This window comes from Chroicocephalus ridibundus, chromosome 12, assembly GCF_963924245.1.
Source record: "Chroicocephalus ridibundus chromosome 12, bChrRid1.1, whole genome shotgun sequence".
Taxonomy (NCBI): Eukaryota; Metazoa; Chordata; class Aves; order Charadriiformes; family Laridae; genus Chroicocephalus; species Chroicocephalus ridibundus.
Window position 1 is genome coordinate 3,546,523 of NC_086295.1, and position 14,735 is coordinate 3,561,257.

General features: G+C 40.9%; 2 protein-coding genes across 4 annotated transcripts in view; one reads left to right on the forward strand and one right to left on the reverse strand.

Annotated features, from left to right (window-relative positions):
* BIRC7 (baculoviral IAP repeat containing 7) overlaps window positions 1-14,735 on the forward strand; it is a 52,465-nt gene that overhangs the window by 19,882 nt on the left and 17,848 nt on the right. The gene's annotated exons all lie outside the window — the stretch shown is intronic.
* Window positions 265-14,735, reverse strand: part of NKAIN4 (sodium/potassium transporting ATPase interacting 4) — a 53,526-nt gene continuing 39,055 nt past the window's right edge. The window contains exons 5-8 of one of the 3 annotated variants that reach the window (XR_010073015.1): window positions 10,067-10,127; window positions 6,817-6,901; window positions 2,064-2,151; window positions 265-1,598 (exon numbers count right to left, since the gene is read on the reverse strand). Coding sequence is in view for 2 of the 3 variants with exons in the window: in XM_063349755.1 (XP_063205825.1) it covers window positions 1,589-1,598; window positions 6,817-6,901; window positions 10,067-10,127 (156 nt within the window). In the remaining variant the exon portion in view is untranslated. The remainder of the gene's footprint in view (window positions 1,599-2,063; window positions 2,152-6,816; window positions 6,902-10,066; window positions 10,128-14,735) is intronic. The other 2 variants (XM_063349755.1, XM_063349757.1) reach the window with 2 other exon arrangements.

Here is a 14,735-nt window from a genome sequence, read left to right on the forward strand (position 1 = left end):
GAAGCTGTGGCTTCTACTGGCTAAAAGAAGGCAAAATACCTACAGAAGACAACATCTTTACTTGCAGCTGCACCTGATCAGAACTCAGGATGTTAGATTGCAGTACGTATCTGGAATGGATGTTGCACAGAATCAAAAAACGTTGTCTTAGTGCTTATACTTCTGGGTTTATAGAAGAGGATTTTGCTTCCTGGGCCCTTTGGAATGGGACAAAGAAAGGTGCATCATTCTGTCTTTGACTTAGCACTTAATGTTTTTATTTCTTTTAATTCTCCCCTCACACTTCCTCTCCTGAGCGCGGCTTCTGTCTTGACTCTTCTGAAAAGCAGTACTCCAAAATGCCAAGTAATCTCAAACAGATTAGGCAAGACAATAAAGAATTACAACAGCACTTGGAACGTACCAGCCAAAGAATGCCACGGATGGGTAACAAGGGCACATTCTCTGCTTGACACATAACATGCTGGGAGATATAGCTAACAAAACTGACACTGGTTTTTTTGTTTGTTTTTTAATTAATTGCTGCAGCTCATTAATGCAACTTAATTACACTTATATTTCTCCTTTCCTTCAGCCCACTCCCTCCCCTCAAAATTATCCTGTCATGAAAACCCCCTTCCATCGGGATGTTCCCAGGCTTGTGCCTGGAATAAGCACAGCTGCTTGGTGAAGAAGGCAGGTACAAAACCATCTGTGATCTATGAAGAACTAGGCACTTTCCTGTGTCCTGCTGCAGGCTTCAGCTGTGTATATGGCTACACCAGTGTTAATTCAATGTAGATGGGCAAACCCAGAGTAAGCTACAGCTGCTCTGAGAACGGCTTGGCATATTGAAATGGGGCTAAGCTCCATGCTGAGTAAAGATTTGGTGCTTGTACTAGTTTTTAGCTGTTCAGCATTATAGGAGTTAGGTCACAGAACGCTGAAATCCAGGACAAATGCCTACTTCTAGGGTGCTGACCATGTCTAGAGAATGAGGAAGGGAGTCCTGGAGGGGCCAGGGGGGAAAAAGGGAAGAGGTCTCATCTATAACTTTAAAAAAAAAAAAAAGGAAACAAAAAAAAAGCCTAAATAACTCAAATGCAAATAGCCCCCACCTAGTTCTATACAGGCAGGGAGGAGATGAAGTTGTGTTAGGGGATTTAGGCTCTTCTCAGAACAAGGAAAAGGAGAAGGGGTAGAAACTAACTACAGAACATATGAAATGTCCCAGGGTGTTATGCAGTGCTTCCTTCTTTATGGATCCATGGCACAAGGAAGCAGCTCTGACTTCAGCTGTATCTCTTGAGAGAGGCTCTCAGTGAACTTGCTCTGCCTGAGGTCTTCAGGCCTGTGTCATGTAGTGGCTAGTACCAGCAGGCTATGGTAGGAATGGTTTGTCAGGGCACTTGCAGAATTAAAAACCAACTGCGTGGCCATTCTTCAATGTACATTCATTGCATTTGAAAAGAAGACAAGGAACAAAAAATGGAATGGAGTTCACCATCCTGCATTTCCTTTGCCAAAGATCCAGGCTGCAGGGGATTGTTTCCTGCAGCACCTTTGATGGTGGAGTGCAAGGTTTATCCATCCTCTGGCTCCTCTTTACTTACGCAGGCCTGTAGAGGGGGAGAAAAGGGGAAGGCAGGGCATCAGTGTGGAGCAAGTACCAAGTTGCTTACTTAAGATAACAGAAATGGTGTGGAAATAATGAGGACCTTTTCTCTTCTGCCCTCTCCCCTGCCCAGTTCTGGACTTTAAATATGATTGACAGATGAGGAATAGGATTGAGAGCTCAGAAGTAATGTGGTTAATTAGTCTTCAAGTCTCAAAAGAATGCTAGCTATATACCAATGTGAATATACTGCGGTTAGGCTAAGCCAAAGTGTTAGATCTATGTATACTCAGCATTTGGAGCTGCATATAACTTGGTTAGGAATTTTAAAAGCTAGGGGTCATCTCTAGAATAAAGTAGCTTCTCGAAACTGCGCTGATGTGCTCTTTGTGTAGATGCAGCAGTATAAGCAGATCTACTTTTGGAGCCAGCAGTAAAGATGAGTGAATGTTTTCAGGTGAAACATCACCTCTTAAACATGCAGCTTCAGGTTGATCAAAACAGTTTGCAAATTCATGTTGATATTCAGCAAATTGTTTGTTTGGGAAAAAGTCTACCTAGAAAGAAAAAGCAGAAGCATTTTGTTTTGTCTGGTTTTTTTCTCTCCTCAAAATGAAGTGGGATTTTTATTTTTATTTTTTTTTCCCTGTTTAAGTAGAAGTTTGCTTTGTAAAGTATTCTGGTCATCAAAGTTTGGAAGGGCTGGGGGGAAAACAATCCTAAAAGAGTTCTCCCCTCCCTCCCCCAGTGTTTCAGTCTGGATTTTGATTTTCTTTTTTGAATTGAGGAATGTTTTTTGTGTACTTGTACCTGTGAGTTGATATACTGAAGAACCTACTTTCAACATATAAGTGGTCAACCTATAAGTGGATGACTGTTATATGGAGTCTAGTCCGTTAATGCTGCATGCTCACAGCTGCTTCATACCTATGGCTAGCAGACAGACTGTACCACAAAAGAATTGATTAGAGAGCGTTAACGTGAGCAATCACTAACTGGAGCCTTAGATCATTCAATTAACCAATACCTCCTGTTGCTACCCTGTCAATACTGAAGTCTACATCTGATAAAAGTCACACCCTACGTTACCCTATGGTCCTCTCCACTGGTAGATCTGAGGCAAGCAGTCAGTGAAATCTGAAATAAAATTAAAGCTCTTAAGCCATAACTGTAACGTAGTACTTGGGGTGCCAGATCACAGTGAGTGTTATGAACAGAAGCCTCACAACTGTGCAATTCACCGCTTAGTCTTAAAGGCAGCAAGATCTATTGCCCATCCCTCTATCTTTTAAATAAATAGAGGCTACTTCCTGTCATCTGGCAGGTTCTTGATTTAGCACTGAATCATGTACAAAATCATGCTTTGAGACCATTCTGCTTTATAATTGAGATTGCACAGTGCTGCTTTCTGAAACTAATGCAGAGAATGATGTCAAAAGACTGAATGGATGCAGCAGGCAGGAAGTGCTGACAAATGATCATGAAGATCTGGGCCTCCTCCTGTCTTGGCAGGTATTGCAGGGCACATGGAGATAATGGCTTTAGTCAGACCCTTCAAAGCTGTCTTGGTTAACCCTCCCACAGTTATCAGTGCAAGAATGCTTCCTTGCCTCAAATGATGAGAAATCCTTTACTACAGGTGAACAATAAAAGCAACCCTGATGTCCTGTCCTGTGCAGCATAAGAGGAGACAGTGGTGCAAGCAAAGCACAGCCTGAATTTGAGCTTTAGCTACAGAGGAGTAAGAGCTCAGCCTTTCCTTCCTGAAAACTCATTGGAAATGTTCTCTTTTGGCCTCAGGAGAAATACTTTGGTTTTCAGTAAGTGACTTATTATCCTTTGGCTAAGTACTCTGACACAGAAACTCATGCACTGAAGACTTTAACATATATTCTATCAAGATTCCTAATATATTATCGTTAAATAATTAGAGCAGTGCCTTGATTGGTAAGCAGCAATGAGATTAAGGGAAATTCTGTTACATAGTAAAACTTCCAGAACAATTTTTTTTCAAGAAATTTGAGTCTCTCTTACTTAAGCTTGTGACTCGAAATAGGAACTATCACAATCAAAAAACCCCTAGAGTCAATGAAATGTAGAACAGAAGCAGTTGTGGAACCTGAAATAGAAATAACTGTATTTATAGAACATAATTGTTGCTGTGCAAGTGTTGGAGGTGCTAATTGAGATGAAGCACACTTAAATCATGTCATTGTAAGCAACAATTTTTGTTGTTGTTGTTGGCTTTTTTAAAAAAGAAAAGTAACACCTGACTTGACTTGATAATTTGTGAGGTTTTCCACTAACTGGACACTTACAACTGATGTCAAGGAGGTGAGTAGATTACCATGATAAAGCTGGGAGATAACAGGTACTTCCATACCACAATCCAGTTACCAGTAGTAGTTTGGATAAATGTTTTTTCCTCCTAGTAAGAGGCAAAGGTATTTAAGAACTTTGTTCAGTGCAACGGCTAGAAGCTGAAGACCAGAAATGGGGTGTACATTTTGAATACTGAATTTAGTAGGCAATAACCACTGAAGTAGGCTGCCAAGATACACAGCAGTCTCCCTTTAATATCTTTGAAATGTGACAGCATATTTAAGTTATCTAATTCTTAGGCTGTGTGCTTGATACAGGGGTTATGGGGTTTGGTCTTGGACTTAAGCTGTGCTCACTGGTCTAGGTCTCTGCCATTGTTCTGTGGGGCCTCCTTGAAAATTCTAAATTTAGAGAAATGAAGAAGAGAGACTAGGGAAAAATGCAAGCCAGGATAAGGGAAAGAGCACACTGGAAGGAGAGGAGAGTGTGATCTCATCAGAAAAGGATAGATAAAACTGGAGTGAATAGGATAATTCCATTAGGCAATGAAGGAAAGCGATCCTGTTAAAGAATTGTGGCAACAGGGCAAGTGTGTTGTCAGGAGAGCAGCTCACTACTAATAACAGGGTGATGCCATCCTAAAATGAAAGTTCATGGCTGCAGTTAGCTTCAAGTCAGTAGTTGTAGCACACATTTGGTTTCATTCAGCATTTCCTTCAACCAAAAGGAGTTAAAACCAGGAAGTCCATGTTCCTGATCCCTAGCTGTTCTATAAATTTAAACTTGAAGTTGGATGTATTTTTTGCTTTGCATCTTCTTGAACAGTACATAAAAAAGAAAATGCCTTCAGTCATCATAAAATGATTTTCACAGCTGGACAAGAGCATCTAGCACTCAGTGCCCCTGACTGCGAAACTCCATGGCATCATTAGTTGAGAATCAAGTATCCGTTCCTCCTCTCACTCCTGTTCATACATGTGGGTAAGAGGCAATAGCTAGGCTGAAATAAATAAGCGAAAATTGCTATTTGGTGGGTGCTGTGAAATTTATAGAGGGTCACCTTATCTACTGCCCAGCAGCGCTTTTCACTTCCCATTATCCAGAAAGAAGTATTATATTGTGCTGGCAGAAGCTATCACTAGATAAGTGATGGTCTTAAGAATGGGACTGAAGAACATCACAATTATTTGCATACTTCATTAGTAGCTTACCATCTTACCGAGACCCTTGTAAGGAAGTTTTACATTGCTGGCTTCTGTTCATATTATAATCTCCCCATATAGAAAACTTCATTTATAAGTACTAGCGTCTTTCATTTTAAGAAAAAAACCAGCCCCCACCCCATACGGTAAAAGTGTGATGTTTCTTCAGCACACTGCTGTATCAGGCTAGTAAATCAGGGAGCTGCTTAAAGCTCCACAGTTTCTGCAGACTGTGGAAAATTCCATCCCACTGTGACAAAATGAGAGGGAAATCAATATTTAATCTCCTGTAGCATCCCTTCTAATAATGCTATAGAACCCCCAAAGTTACAGGGAATTTAACTGCTTTGCAAAACTTACTTGTTCTCCTGGTCTTGTGCTGCAGTGACAAAGTGGGCAGTAAGTCCACACTACATTAGAGGGGCACATCTACAAATCTATCTGGGGCAGTTTTTCTTCCCTCCTCCCCACTTTTCTCCCCCACCCTCGCGTCTTTCTTTTAGACAGGACTCTCTGGTAACATTATTCCCCCAAAAAAATCTCCTTTAGCAGCTGCTTTAAAACATTTCTGTGCCTTGAGCTGCTATCTTCCAGCTTGATTTCAAAAGTATCAAAAATTCAGATCTTATTGCTACTTTGAACAGATAATACTGGCTTTTATGTTTGAGAATCTCATTAGAGAACCAGCTTTTAAGTGGACTGTGTGAAAGTGCAAACTTGTGCCTTCAGCATTGAGAAGGGATTATCAGAGGGCAGAAGCTGGAGTTCAACAGTGGATATCGATTAGTGGTATGAGAGGAGATGCTGTGGACAACATCCCTTTCTGCTCCCTGCTCTCAGCTGAACTCTTGGGATGCTCCACACATAGAAGCCTCTGTTCTTGTAGGCAACAGAATTAAAAAAAAAAAAAAAAACCTTAAGGGTAAACTTGTGCCATCCTGCATACAAACCATCTAATGCTCGGTTTAATTTTATTCATGGGTGTGTTAGTTTTGTACACTACAGGTTCCCTAGAGTACAAGCAGATGCAGGGAGATCTTGTACCCAAGACAGGGTCAAATTTTGTGGTGCCACCGTGAGCAGATTGTTGGAGGATGACAAAGACATGGCCACTGATGAAAACTGCATGGGTGGAAAATTGCAGAGTTCAGTTGCGACTGTCCATAGAGATAAAATATGGCTTAAATAACTAGATGTTGCATAGATTTTACCTCATTGAAGATCCTTCATTGAGGCTCTGCCTAACAGACTACAATATAACCTTGAGACAGAGGATCATATTCTGCTGTCGCTATGGCTTACTCTCAGCATCTACTGAGGCTGACCCTTCCTTCCTTACAACTCCTACCTTTAATTGCTTGGGCACCATTCACTGCTGAAAAGCCTCTCTTTGCTTTCTTCAAGGAAAAGGCATCCAGGAATTTGTTTACAATAACATCCTATAGCTGGCCCCACTGCTTCCTATCAAACAGCACTGCCATAAGCCAAGTATGGCAATCCCAGCTTCACCCTGGCAACCTGGGGCTAAGCAGAGGCAGTTTCACCCCATCTGGTGTCCACTTGTTCATTCCTTCCATGCCTGAAAAGCCTGCTGGAGAAATCAACCTGCAAGGAGGTAAAACCCCAAACCTGTGGCACTCTTGAGCCATCAAACTAAGAGGCATGCGTAAGCCTCTTAGCACAGGAAATGATACTTACAGGTATGTCTGCTTGAACAAAAGGTTGGTGGGTTTTTCATTGACATGGTAGAGAGGAAATGGATCAAATCCACCAATGAAATCAACTGAAAAAAAATCAAAACTCAAATAAATAAACAAACATGGCCAGAAAGTTGAAAGGAAATGAAAGAAAAAATTGGTGCATGTTGTGACATAACACAAAAAATTGTGAGAGAACAGAAAAGTGATTTTTCAAGTATGGATTGCCTGGTGGAAATCTCTGCCTATACAGACCTCTTTTCCAGGATCTCCTGGGATGGGCAAGTGTGCCAAGGCGGAGATTCAGCTAGCACAAGACTTAAAGCAGAGAGCTAACAGAAGACTCCTGAAAAACAAGAGGGCCTCCCTCAGCCTCCTTGGGTATTGCCGCCATGCTGTGACTTCACACGAGAACTGAGCTGACAAAGCCTCAGCCATTCAGCGATGTGCTGAAAGAAGGAAGCTGGGGAATGGCTCGTGAGTGAATGCCAGCAGAGAAGTTGGCAGCACAGCAATCCCCCTGAAGACTATATAGTGAAGTGGGAATTTTCTTGCCCCACTTGTCTTTCCTGCAAGACAGACAACAGCAGCTTTGGAAAACTGCAAATACCTCATTATCTTCAGCTCTGATATTTTTCACGTCCCCTCTGCCAACTCAATTTCTTTCAATTGCATACAAGTAGGAACAATGCTTCCCTTCTCCAGTATTCACATAAGGGCAACGTAACTAAACAAGGAAAGTTTTAAGTGACAATTCCCTTAGTAACCACAGAAGAATTTTCCAAGTCTCCCTCAGTTCCCCTGAAATTAGGCCAAGTCTATGTTACTGAAACGGCCAACGTAGTCAGGTCAGTAGGGGTATGATGTGCTGTGATTTGTGACTAACCTAGTAGGCCTTGCAAAAACCTTTAAAATAGATCCAGCTTTGACCACTTTTTGATGCCAAGTTAGTGCATTTTGTTTGGAAGTGTGAAAGCTATCTGGTCCCAATGCCATTTAGAAATAACTGGAGAGTCTTATTAACTATATAAATGCCTGTTTATTTTTCTTTCCTGAAGGTGGCACTATTATTTTAAATTTTAGCTAAAAAGTTTTGGTATTTTTTAGTGAACAATAAAAAAGTGTTTACTAAATATATTGGAAGTGGAAAAAAAACTCCTCTCAGAATATATTTAGAAACCCAAGGACAATATAGTCTCACAAATTCCATTTTGATGGATAGCTTCATGCTGCTACTGTGATTTTGGAACAACAGTCAGTCAATGGGCAAAATCTGTAGAGGTTTTAAGTTAACTGGGGGGATAATTCCCAGTAGTTCCAGTGAGACTTGACCTTTTCTCAGCCACTTTTGAAAACGTTTGAGTATTTTAAAATCAAGACAGGCTGCAGTTTTAAAAAGCAGATACTGACTATGTAACCTCAGTTGTGGAATGTATAAATTGGGAAACCTTAAAGAATTGCAATTTCCAGTAACTGTTTAATACTTTGAACAAACAAGGTATCATCTGAGCACCCAACCAAGGAAACACTCAAAATCCAAGTCACTTAAAAAATCTTAACTGTGGTTCATTGTTGCAATATATTAAAGCGCATTAGCACATCTAAAATATTCTTGCCCACAATTCAGCATTAGTAGATCCCTACTGCTGTGTTTTCTCATGAAAATCACGTTAGCATGAGCTTCCTGATTAATGTGCCTCAGCACTTATAATTACTTCATGCTGCATATCAAAGCAACATTTAAAGGAAACCACAAATGGAAGAGAAAATTAAAACCCAGCTCAAATTTGTTCAGGTCACTGGAAGGATCTACCACTGTGAGTGTGAAATATTGATGGTTTGTCATTGTTAATTATTCAAACTGGCATTTTAACTCCAAGCTGGGAAACTGGGAGGGAAAAGGAATTTGTTAGTGGAAAAAAAAATACGTATCCTGAAATTAAAACTCCGTGTTTCTAGATAATGTTTTCTTCTATGTGGTTGCCTCTCCCAACAGAACTCTCCTATAAAAATGAGCTCTATCAAGTTATTACTTTACAATATTCAAAAGGGGCTCAGAACTGAAGCTATTTAGCTAATAGAAGAGCTATAGGGTAATTTCTAAAATATTACTTACAGTGTAGCACTTCTGCTAAGTGCACTGCCAAGCTCTAAACAAATGATCAATAAAGTCAGTAGAATGACTTCAGCCACACAAGAAGCAACAGAACAACATCAGGACAAGTCAGATAAGCAAATGCATCTCATCTCGCTCCTATGAAATCAACATTCTTCACATACTTTCAAACATTCAGTTCAAAGCTGTTGTTTTTCAGCTGAAATCCATGCCAGCTGCTCTTTAAAACAACAAAAATGCTTCCAAAAACCTAATGAATGTCTTAAAGAAGTGATACTTGGATGTAAAGCCTTTGGATTGGATCCCTACCTGGAGTAAACTGGCCTAGACCCATTGATTTCAGTAAGACTTTACTGATTCAAACATGCTGAGAATTCCAACACAGAAAAGCAACACTGCCAAAGAAATCGGATTTCATATTCACTTGAACCCTATGTGTCTGTTCTTTTGTTTGCAAAATTCTTGCTCTCGAAGGGAGTTTTAGAAGGGCAATGTAATCCAGGACCAGGTTATAGATATCTGGATAGAAGCCACAGACCCAGCCACCCATGAGATTCCTCTGAGTCTTTGCTCTTCTCTGACATGTCATGACACTTAAGATATTTGTATACCAAACATGAGAGAGTCAGCTCCTTCCTCCTTCTTGTAATTCAGATATAGTATTCCTCTGATGTTAAATTAAGTGGTCAGGTTGGTTCTTGGCAAGAAGTCTCATGCTCTGCTTCATCCTCCCCTTGTGGCATATGATACTCAGCAGGTGGCCTACTTGAGTACCAGGCTGTACTCTCTGTTGTAGGTACTCCTAATTACAATGGAATTATTTCAGTAGCATTAAGCTATATAAGCTTGAGAACAGAAGAAGCTGCCCGGTTTCTCTAAAGCCCAGTCTGAGTGAGTAGCCAACACCAAGTTGTTTTGGGCTGAAAGAGTAGCAGAATTATAGCATCTAACACATGGTGACATGGGGGAAAAACCTCACAGTAAGAACAGCTGTTTCTTGGTAGGTAGTGCCATATCACATAGACGGAGAGACGGAAAGAAGTCTGATGGCAACTCGGTCCTGATAGACAAACATCTGAGAGAGAAATAAAATTTAATAAAACCTTTGCCAAGGGATCTGTTGATAAATACTTACAGCTGTCTTCTTCTTCTGTAAAAACACTAACAACGTAACAGGCGTAGACAAAGCCCACTAGCTGGAAAACAGAGAGAATAAATCATTTTAGCATCAATCTTGCGAGACTGGTCAAAACCCACTTGGCATGACTTCAACAGCCAACATTTACTGTCAACTTGGCAGTATTACTGTAATGGTGGAGCCAAGTCATGTTTTCGTAAGGTAGGGGGTGCAGGTGTAGGCTTAAGGGAAGACACTGCTGGGAGTGTACTCAAAGGTCCAAATAAAAACTTGCAGGACCCATCCTCACCTTCAGAGTGGCATCCTGCTGTTGCTAGAATGATTGGCAAGAAGATGGGCTTGCTTTGCTGGCATTGAAACTACCGTGCTAAGTTTACTGTCTGTAAGAAGGTATGAGGATGCTGGGGAGTGCCTTATCTAACATTTTAGACAGACAGCTACGTACCAGCCAGACACACAGACATTCAGGGGCAGGTTTTATTAACAGAGGTCCAGGGACAACAACTCATCAGCTTTATATTCCTGTCATAAGGGGTAGGCAAGGGAAGAGAAATTACTTTGGTGCAGGAGCTACCAACAAGATACGAGTAGTTTTTATGCTGATGAGATACAAACTTAGTTAACCATAGAAATGGTGATGTACTGGCAACAACATTCAGAGACACTGAAATCTTTAGTAACTTAGGCCTGGAGATCAAAAATTCATTGGAAAAAAATCCCTGTCTTACTCTAGCTCTGCAATTTCTAAGGTTCTTTCTATCTGTGCAGAATAAACACCTCTGCATGGACACATCAAGCGTTGGGCCTGCAAAGTAAATGGCCCAGAGCATGGTGAGAAACACACAAGACGTTAGCAGTGGTCTTAATTCACAAATTGCATAGGTTAGCAGTAAATTGCCACCTTCTGGGAAGCAGACAGAAGCAGGGAAGGAGTAGTAAAACAACAGGGTGCCTCTCAAATAACAGCCATCCTGGCATGATGTGGCCCTCATGTCAACCCATTGCTCAGAGCAGTCTTTAGAGCAGAAAACTAGAGTGAACATTAAAAAAAAACAAATTTAAAGTAGCCTGGTGGGTCTGTCCTTGGTAGTTTGCAGAAGCTCTAAAGCATCAGAACTGTCTCATTCAGCTTCAGTAGCAAGTTGTTACTCAGCCAGAATAGAGTAACAAACTTCTGGTACTACGGGAGGTAAGCATTCTAGACCCAGCAGGGTTTTGTTTTGCTTTGCCTTCTTCCTGTTAATCAAATATCCTCTCCATCCTTCATTTTACATCTTTACATAACACCCCACTTAGCAAGATCTTGGTTGACAGTAACTGTATTAGTAAAGTTATTGTGAGACATAATTGTTTTCCACTGTGAACTCAATTCTTTTGAACAAGAGTTAGAATGTAACATACAGTGACTCACTCTAAGGGAAGACAGAATGATGCATGGTAGAGCTTGAAAAGTAGAGTCCATTCATTTTTAATATGACAGAAAAATACATCACACCAGAAAACAAAAGGCAAGATAATGAGATTTCTAGTGGGGAGTTATAAGGCATTCATGATTTCTCCAGCTCTCCCCAGCAAAACACACCTTGTTGGAAGGAAATGGAATGGTTTTTTTAGCATCACTAAACCTTGTATTTCCTTTACAATTTTCTGTAATGATCTGAAAGACAAGCCACCTCTCTCCTTTCCTCTTGGGTGAACCTTATGGAAGCATGTCCCAGTACTGCAGTGCAGGGGACGTAGTTCTGTGGACTCACTTGTTCCCCTGCTGTGCATTTTTGAAATGCTTCATACTAAGTTTCTATGAGCTACAGAAGATTTCATGCAGAAAAAAAAATATAAATAAATCCTTCTGGGTACGATGGTAACTGCAAAGCCACATGCAATGGCCAATCAAATTTTACCTGCTGACTTTTAGAATTGTCTCTGAGTACAACAGTTGCTCTTTGATGTCAGACACACAAAAAAAGGCAAAACAAAACAAAAACCAACAAAAAAAAATCAGAATAATCAGAGATTTTTTTTCTCTTCTATTGCTTGTTCTGTACTAACATAAAACCTGGGATTTTTTTTTTCCTTTCTGAAGTTTGGGGCAGTTTTGGTGGCCGCGCAGGAGGGCAGCGGCCCCGGCCCAGGAACTGGCCGTGGTGCTGACGCAGCCCCGAGGCCTCTCCCCGCTGCCTCGCGTCATGAGCGGGCTTAGCTGCGAAATCAGCAATTAGCGCTCATCAGCTGGGCTGTGGTAGCTAATGACGCCAACACTTATAGATGCTCTTGGGAAAACAGAGTGCTGCTGGTTAAAGCCGTGCCAGCATTCAATGAGATGTCTAGCACCCGTCTGCGCACTCTGGTCTCCAATGTAAGTGCGTTTGCACTCAGCCTAGGATCAAATTAGGAGTGTGGTTACATTCTTTGTACTTGCTCTAGCATTTCTATAGCTTGAAGGTCTAGTCTTTTACATTTTATAGGATGTAAGGTCAAATCATGCAATTTACATACTCACAAGTATCCAAGCAGGAAAGATACACCTTGAATGCATGCCCTGTTTCCAAGGGAACTCTAGGAAGGTTTTCTCATTCCCCAGACTTTCCATCAAGCCTCAGAGTAGGAACTTTAGGATAATAGCCATGCAAAGTGGCAGCCCTGAATCCATTCACTATTATTATACTCTATAACATATACACACAAACCTTACGTGATATCTGTGTCAGGGAACTCCTGATAGTATTAACAATGAAAATTACTTATCTGCCCAGTTTATGGGCAGAGTGCATGAAAGATTATCAGCTCTACTGTCATGGGGAACCTGTTAAACCTCTGAAAATTGTTCATGGTTCAGAAGCACCAAGCAAGCAGCAAGATTGACTTGGGCAGTTTGTTTTGCACATAAATTAATGCCTCATAACCCTCAACCATCATTCCTCTCAGCCAGTACATTTTTCCTTTTATGACTAAAGTGACCTTTTGCATTCAGAAAAAGCAAAACAACCAATAAAAAGCTAGTGAATTAAGGGAACCTGAATCTCTAATTCCAGCTCCATTGGAGTGGAGGGTTTTCTTTTTCATTTCTTCTGTTTCCTGGATTTGTTTCAAAAATTACCTGCTTAGTGTTCAAAATTTACTTCTAATTGACTTTATAATCCATTCCTTCTTTACATTAATTTCATCAATAAAAATTTGTTTATTTAATGGCACTTTTTTTTTCAAAGAAGTTTTGCTAGTCTCGTGACCTGGCCAGAACAGGAGAGTTTCAGTGGCAAGGAAGGAAGAGACAGAGAACATAAATATGAATTGCATTTTTATATGGACTGACCTAAAATATAATTAAATACATCACCTCAGGGATGAAATGAACTCCTGGGATGCCCCATGTCTTCCGCATGAATTAGGAATGAAATATAGCTACAGAGGAGAAATGCCACTCCTGTTGTCCACTCCTTTTCACTGGAAGAGTCTACTGGAATGTGGGATGAGCAGACTCCAAGAGACACCGGTGATTCCCTTCTGACCACATCCTTGATGAAGATGTATCAAGCCCCCAAAGATTAACAAGTTTAGCAGCAATTACCATAGAACAGAAAACTTCAGAGACCAAGAATTTGGAGGTAATTTCACTCTTGTTCCAAGTGCCATCTTGGTTGGTGATTTCAATATGAAAGAGAGTTTTAAGCTCTCCTATCCCAGGGAAATACCAATAATTCTTAGATCTTTGTGAATTACATAGGGGAGGTGGAAGAGGAGGGAAAACATCAGTGATGTAAAATGACACTAAGCTATTGCTCTAATTCCCCAAAGAATGTTCTTGGGCTTTAGCCTCTGCTGCTGTTTCTCCACTTGTTCTGCATGTTCAGTACCAGCTTCCTCCAGGCTGCAGAAGTATCAGATTAAGCTTTTTATTAGGAACACATGTTGTAGGCAGGTGTGTTCAGTCAGCCTGTCAGACAGCCTGGGAACACACATGCTGCCAAACAAAAGAGGATAGAGCTGGGATGTCCCAAGCATTCTGCAGGTAAATCAGCAGAGCAGGAAAGACAGGAAGAGACAAGTGTGCCCAAAGGGAATGAGGAAAACTAAGTCTGTTCATCCCTCTGCCCCTCATTCATCTGAGGTTAACTTTTTAATAGTGAGTTGAAAAGTGTTCATAAAATAGCAGTATTGAACGAAAGTGCTGGAGCCAGAAAGACTGAATTACAGCAGGATCTATAGAAAGGGACCAGCTGGCTGCAAGTGTGCAAAATACATGAAGGATGGGAAGGCAAATTATAGGAGGTGTTACTGTTGCTTGTGTAAAATCTTAGCTTGAGTCTACATCTGTCCCAGTGAGGTTTCTGAGCTCTTCAACTCTTCTCTCAATACAAAAACTTGCCATTGGCTTTTCCACCACCGAGAATATGTGCAGAGTCTCCTCCTTCAGGACAGATGTATTGTAAATTTCACTTCTAATCAGAGCTAATGAAGTGTGTATGCTCTAATCAGTGCGAGAGGGGAGAAATGAAGAGATCTCTGCTACAAGAAAGCAAAAAGCCAGCTTGTGAGAGAGCTATTGTGACCAGAGAGGCAAAAAGAGGTGAAGTCCTTTGATTCCTTGACCTTCTTTACTCTTTGGATGCAAATACGACCACTGAAAAATCTAGCTTCTGCCAACAGCAAAGCATCTCTTGCACGTTGC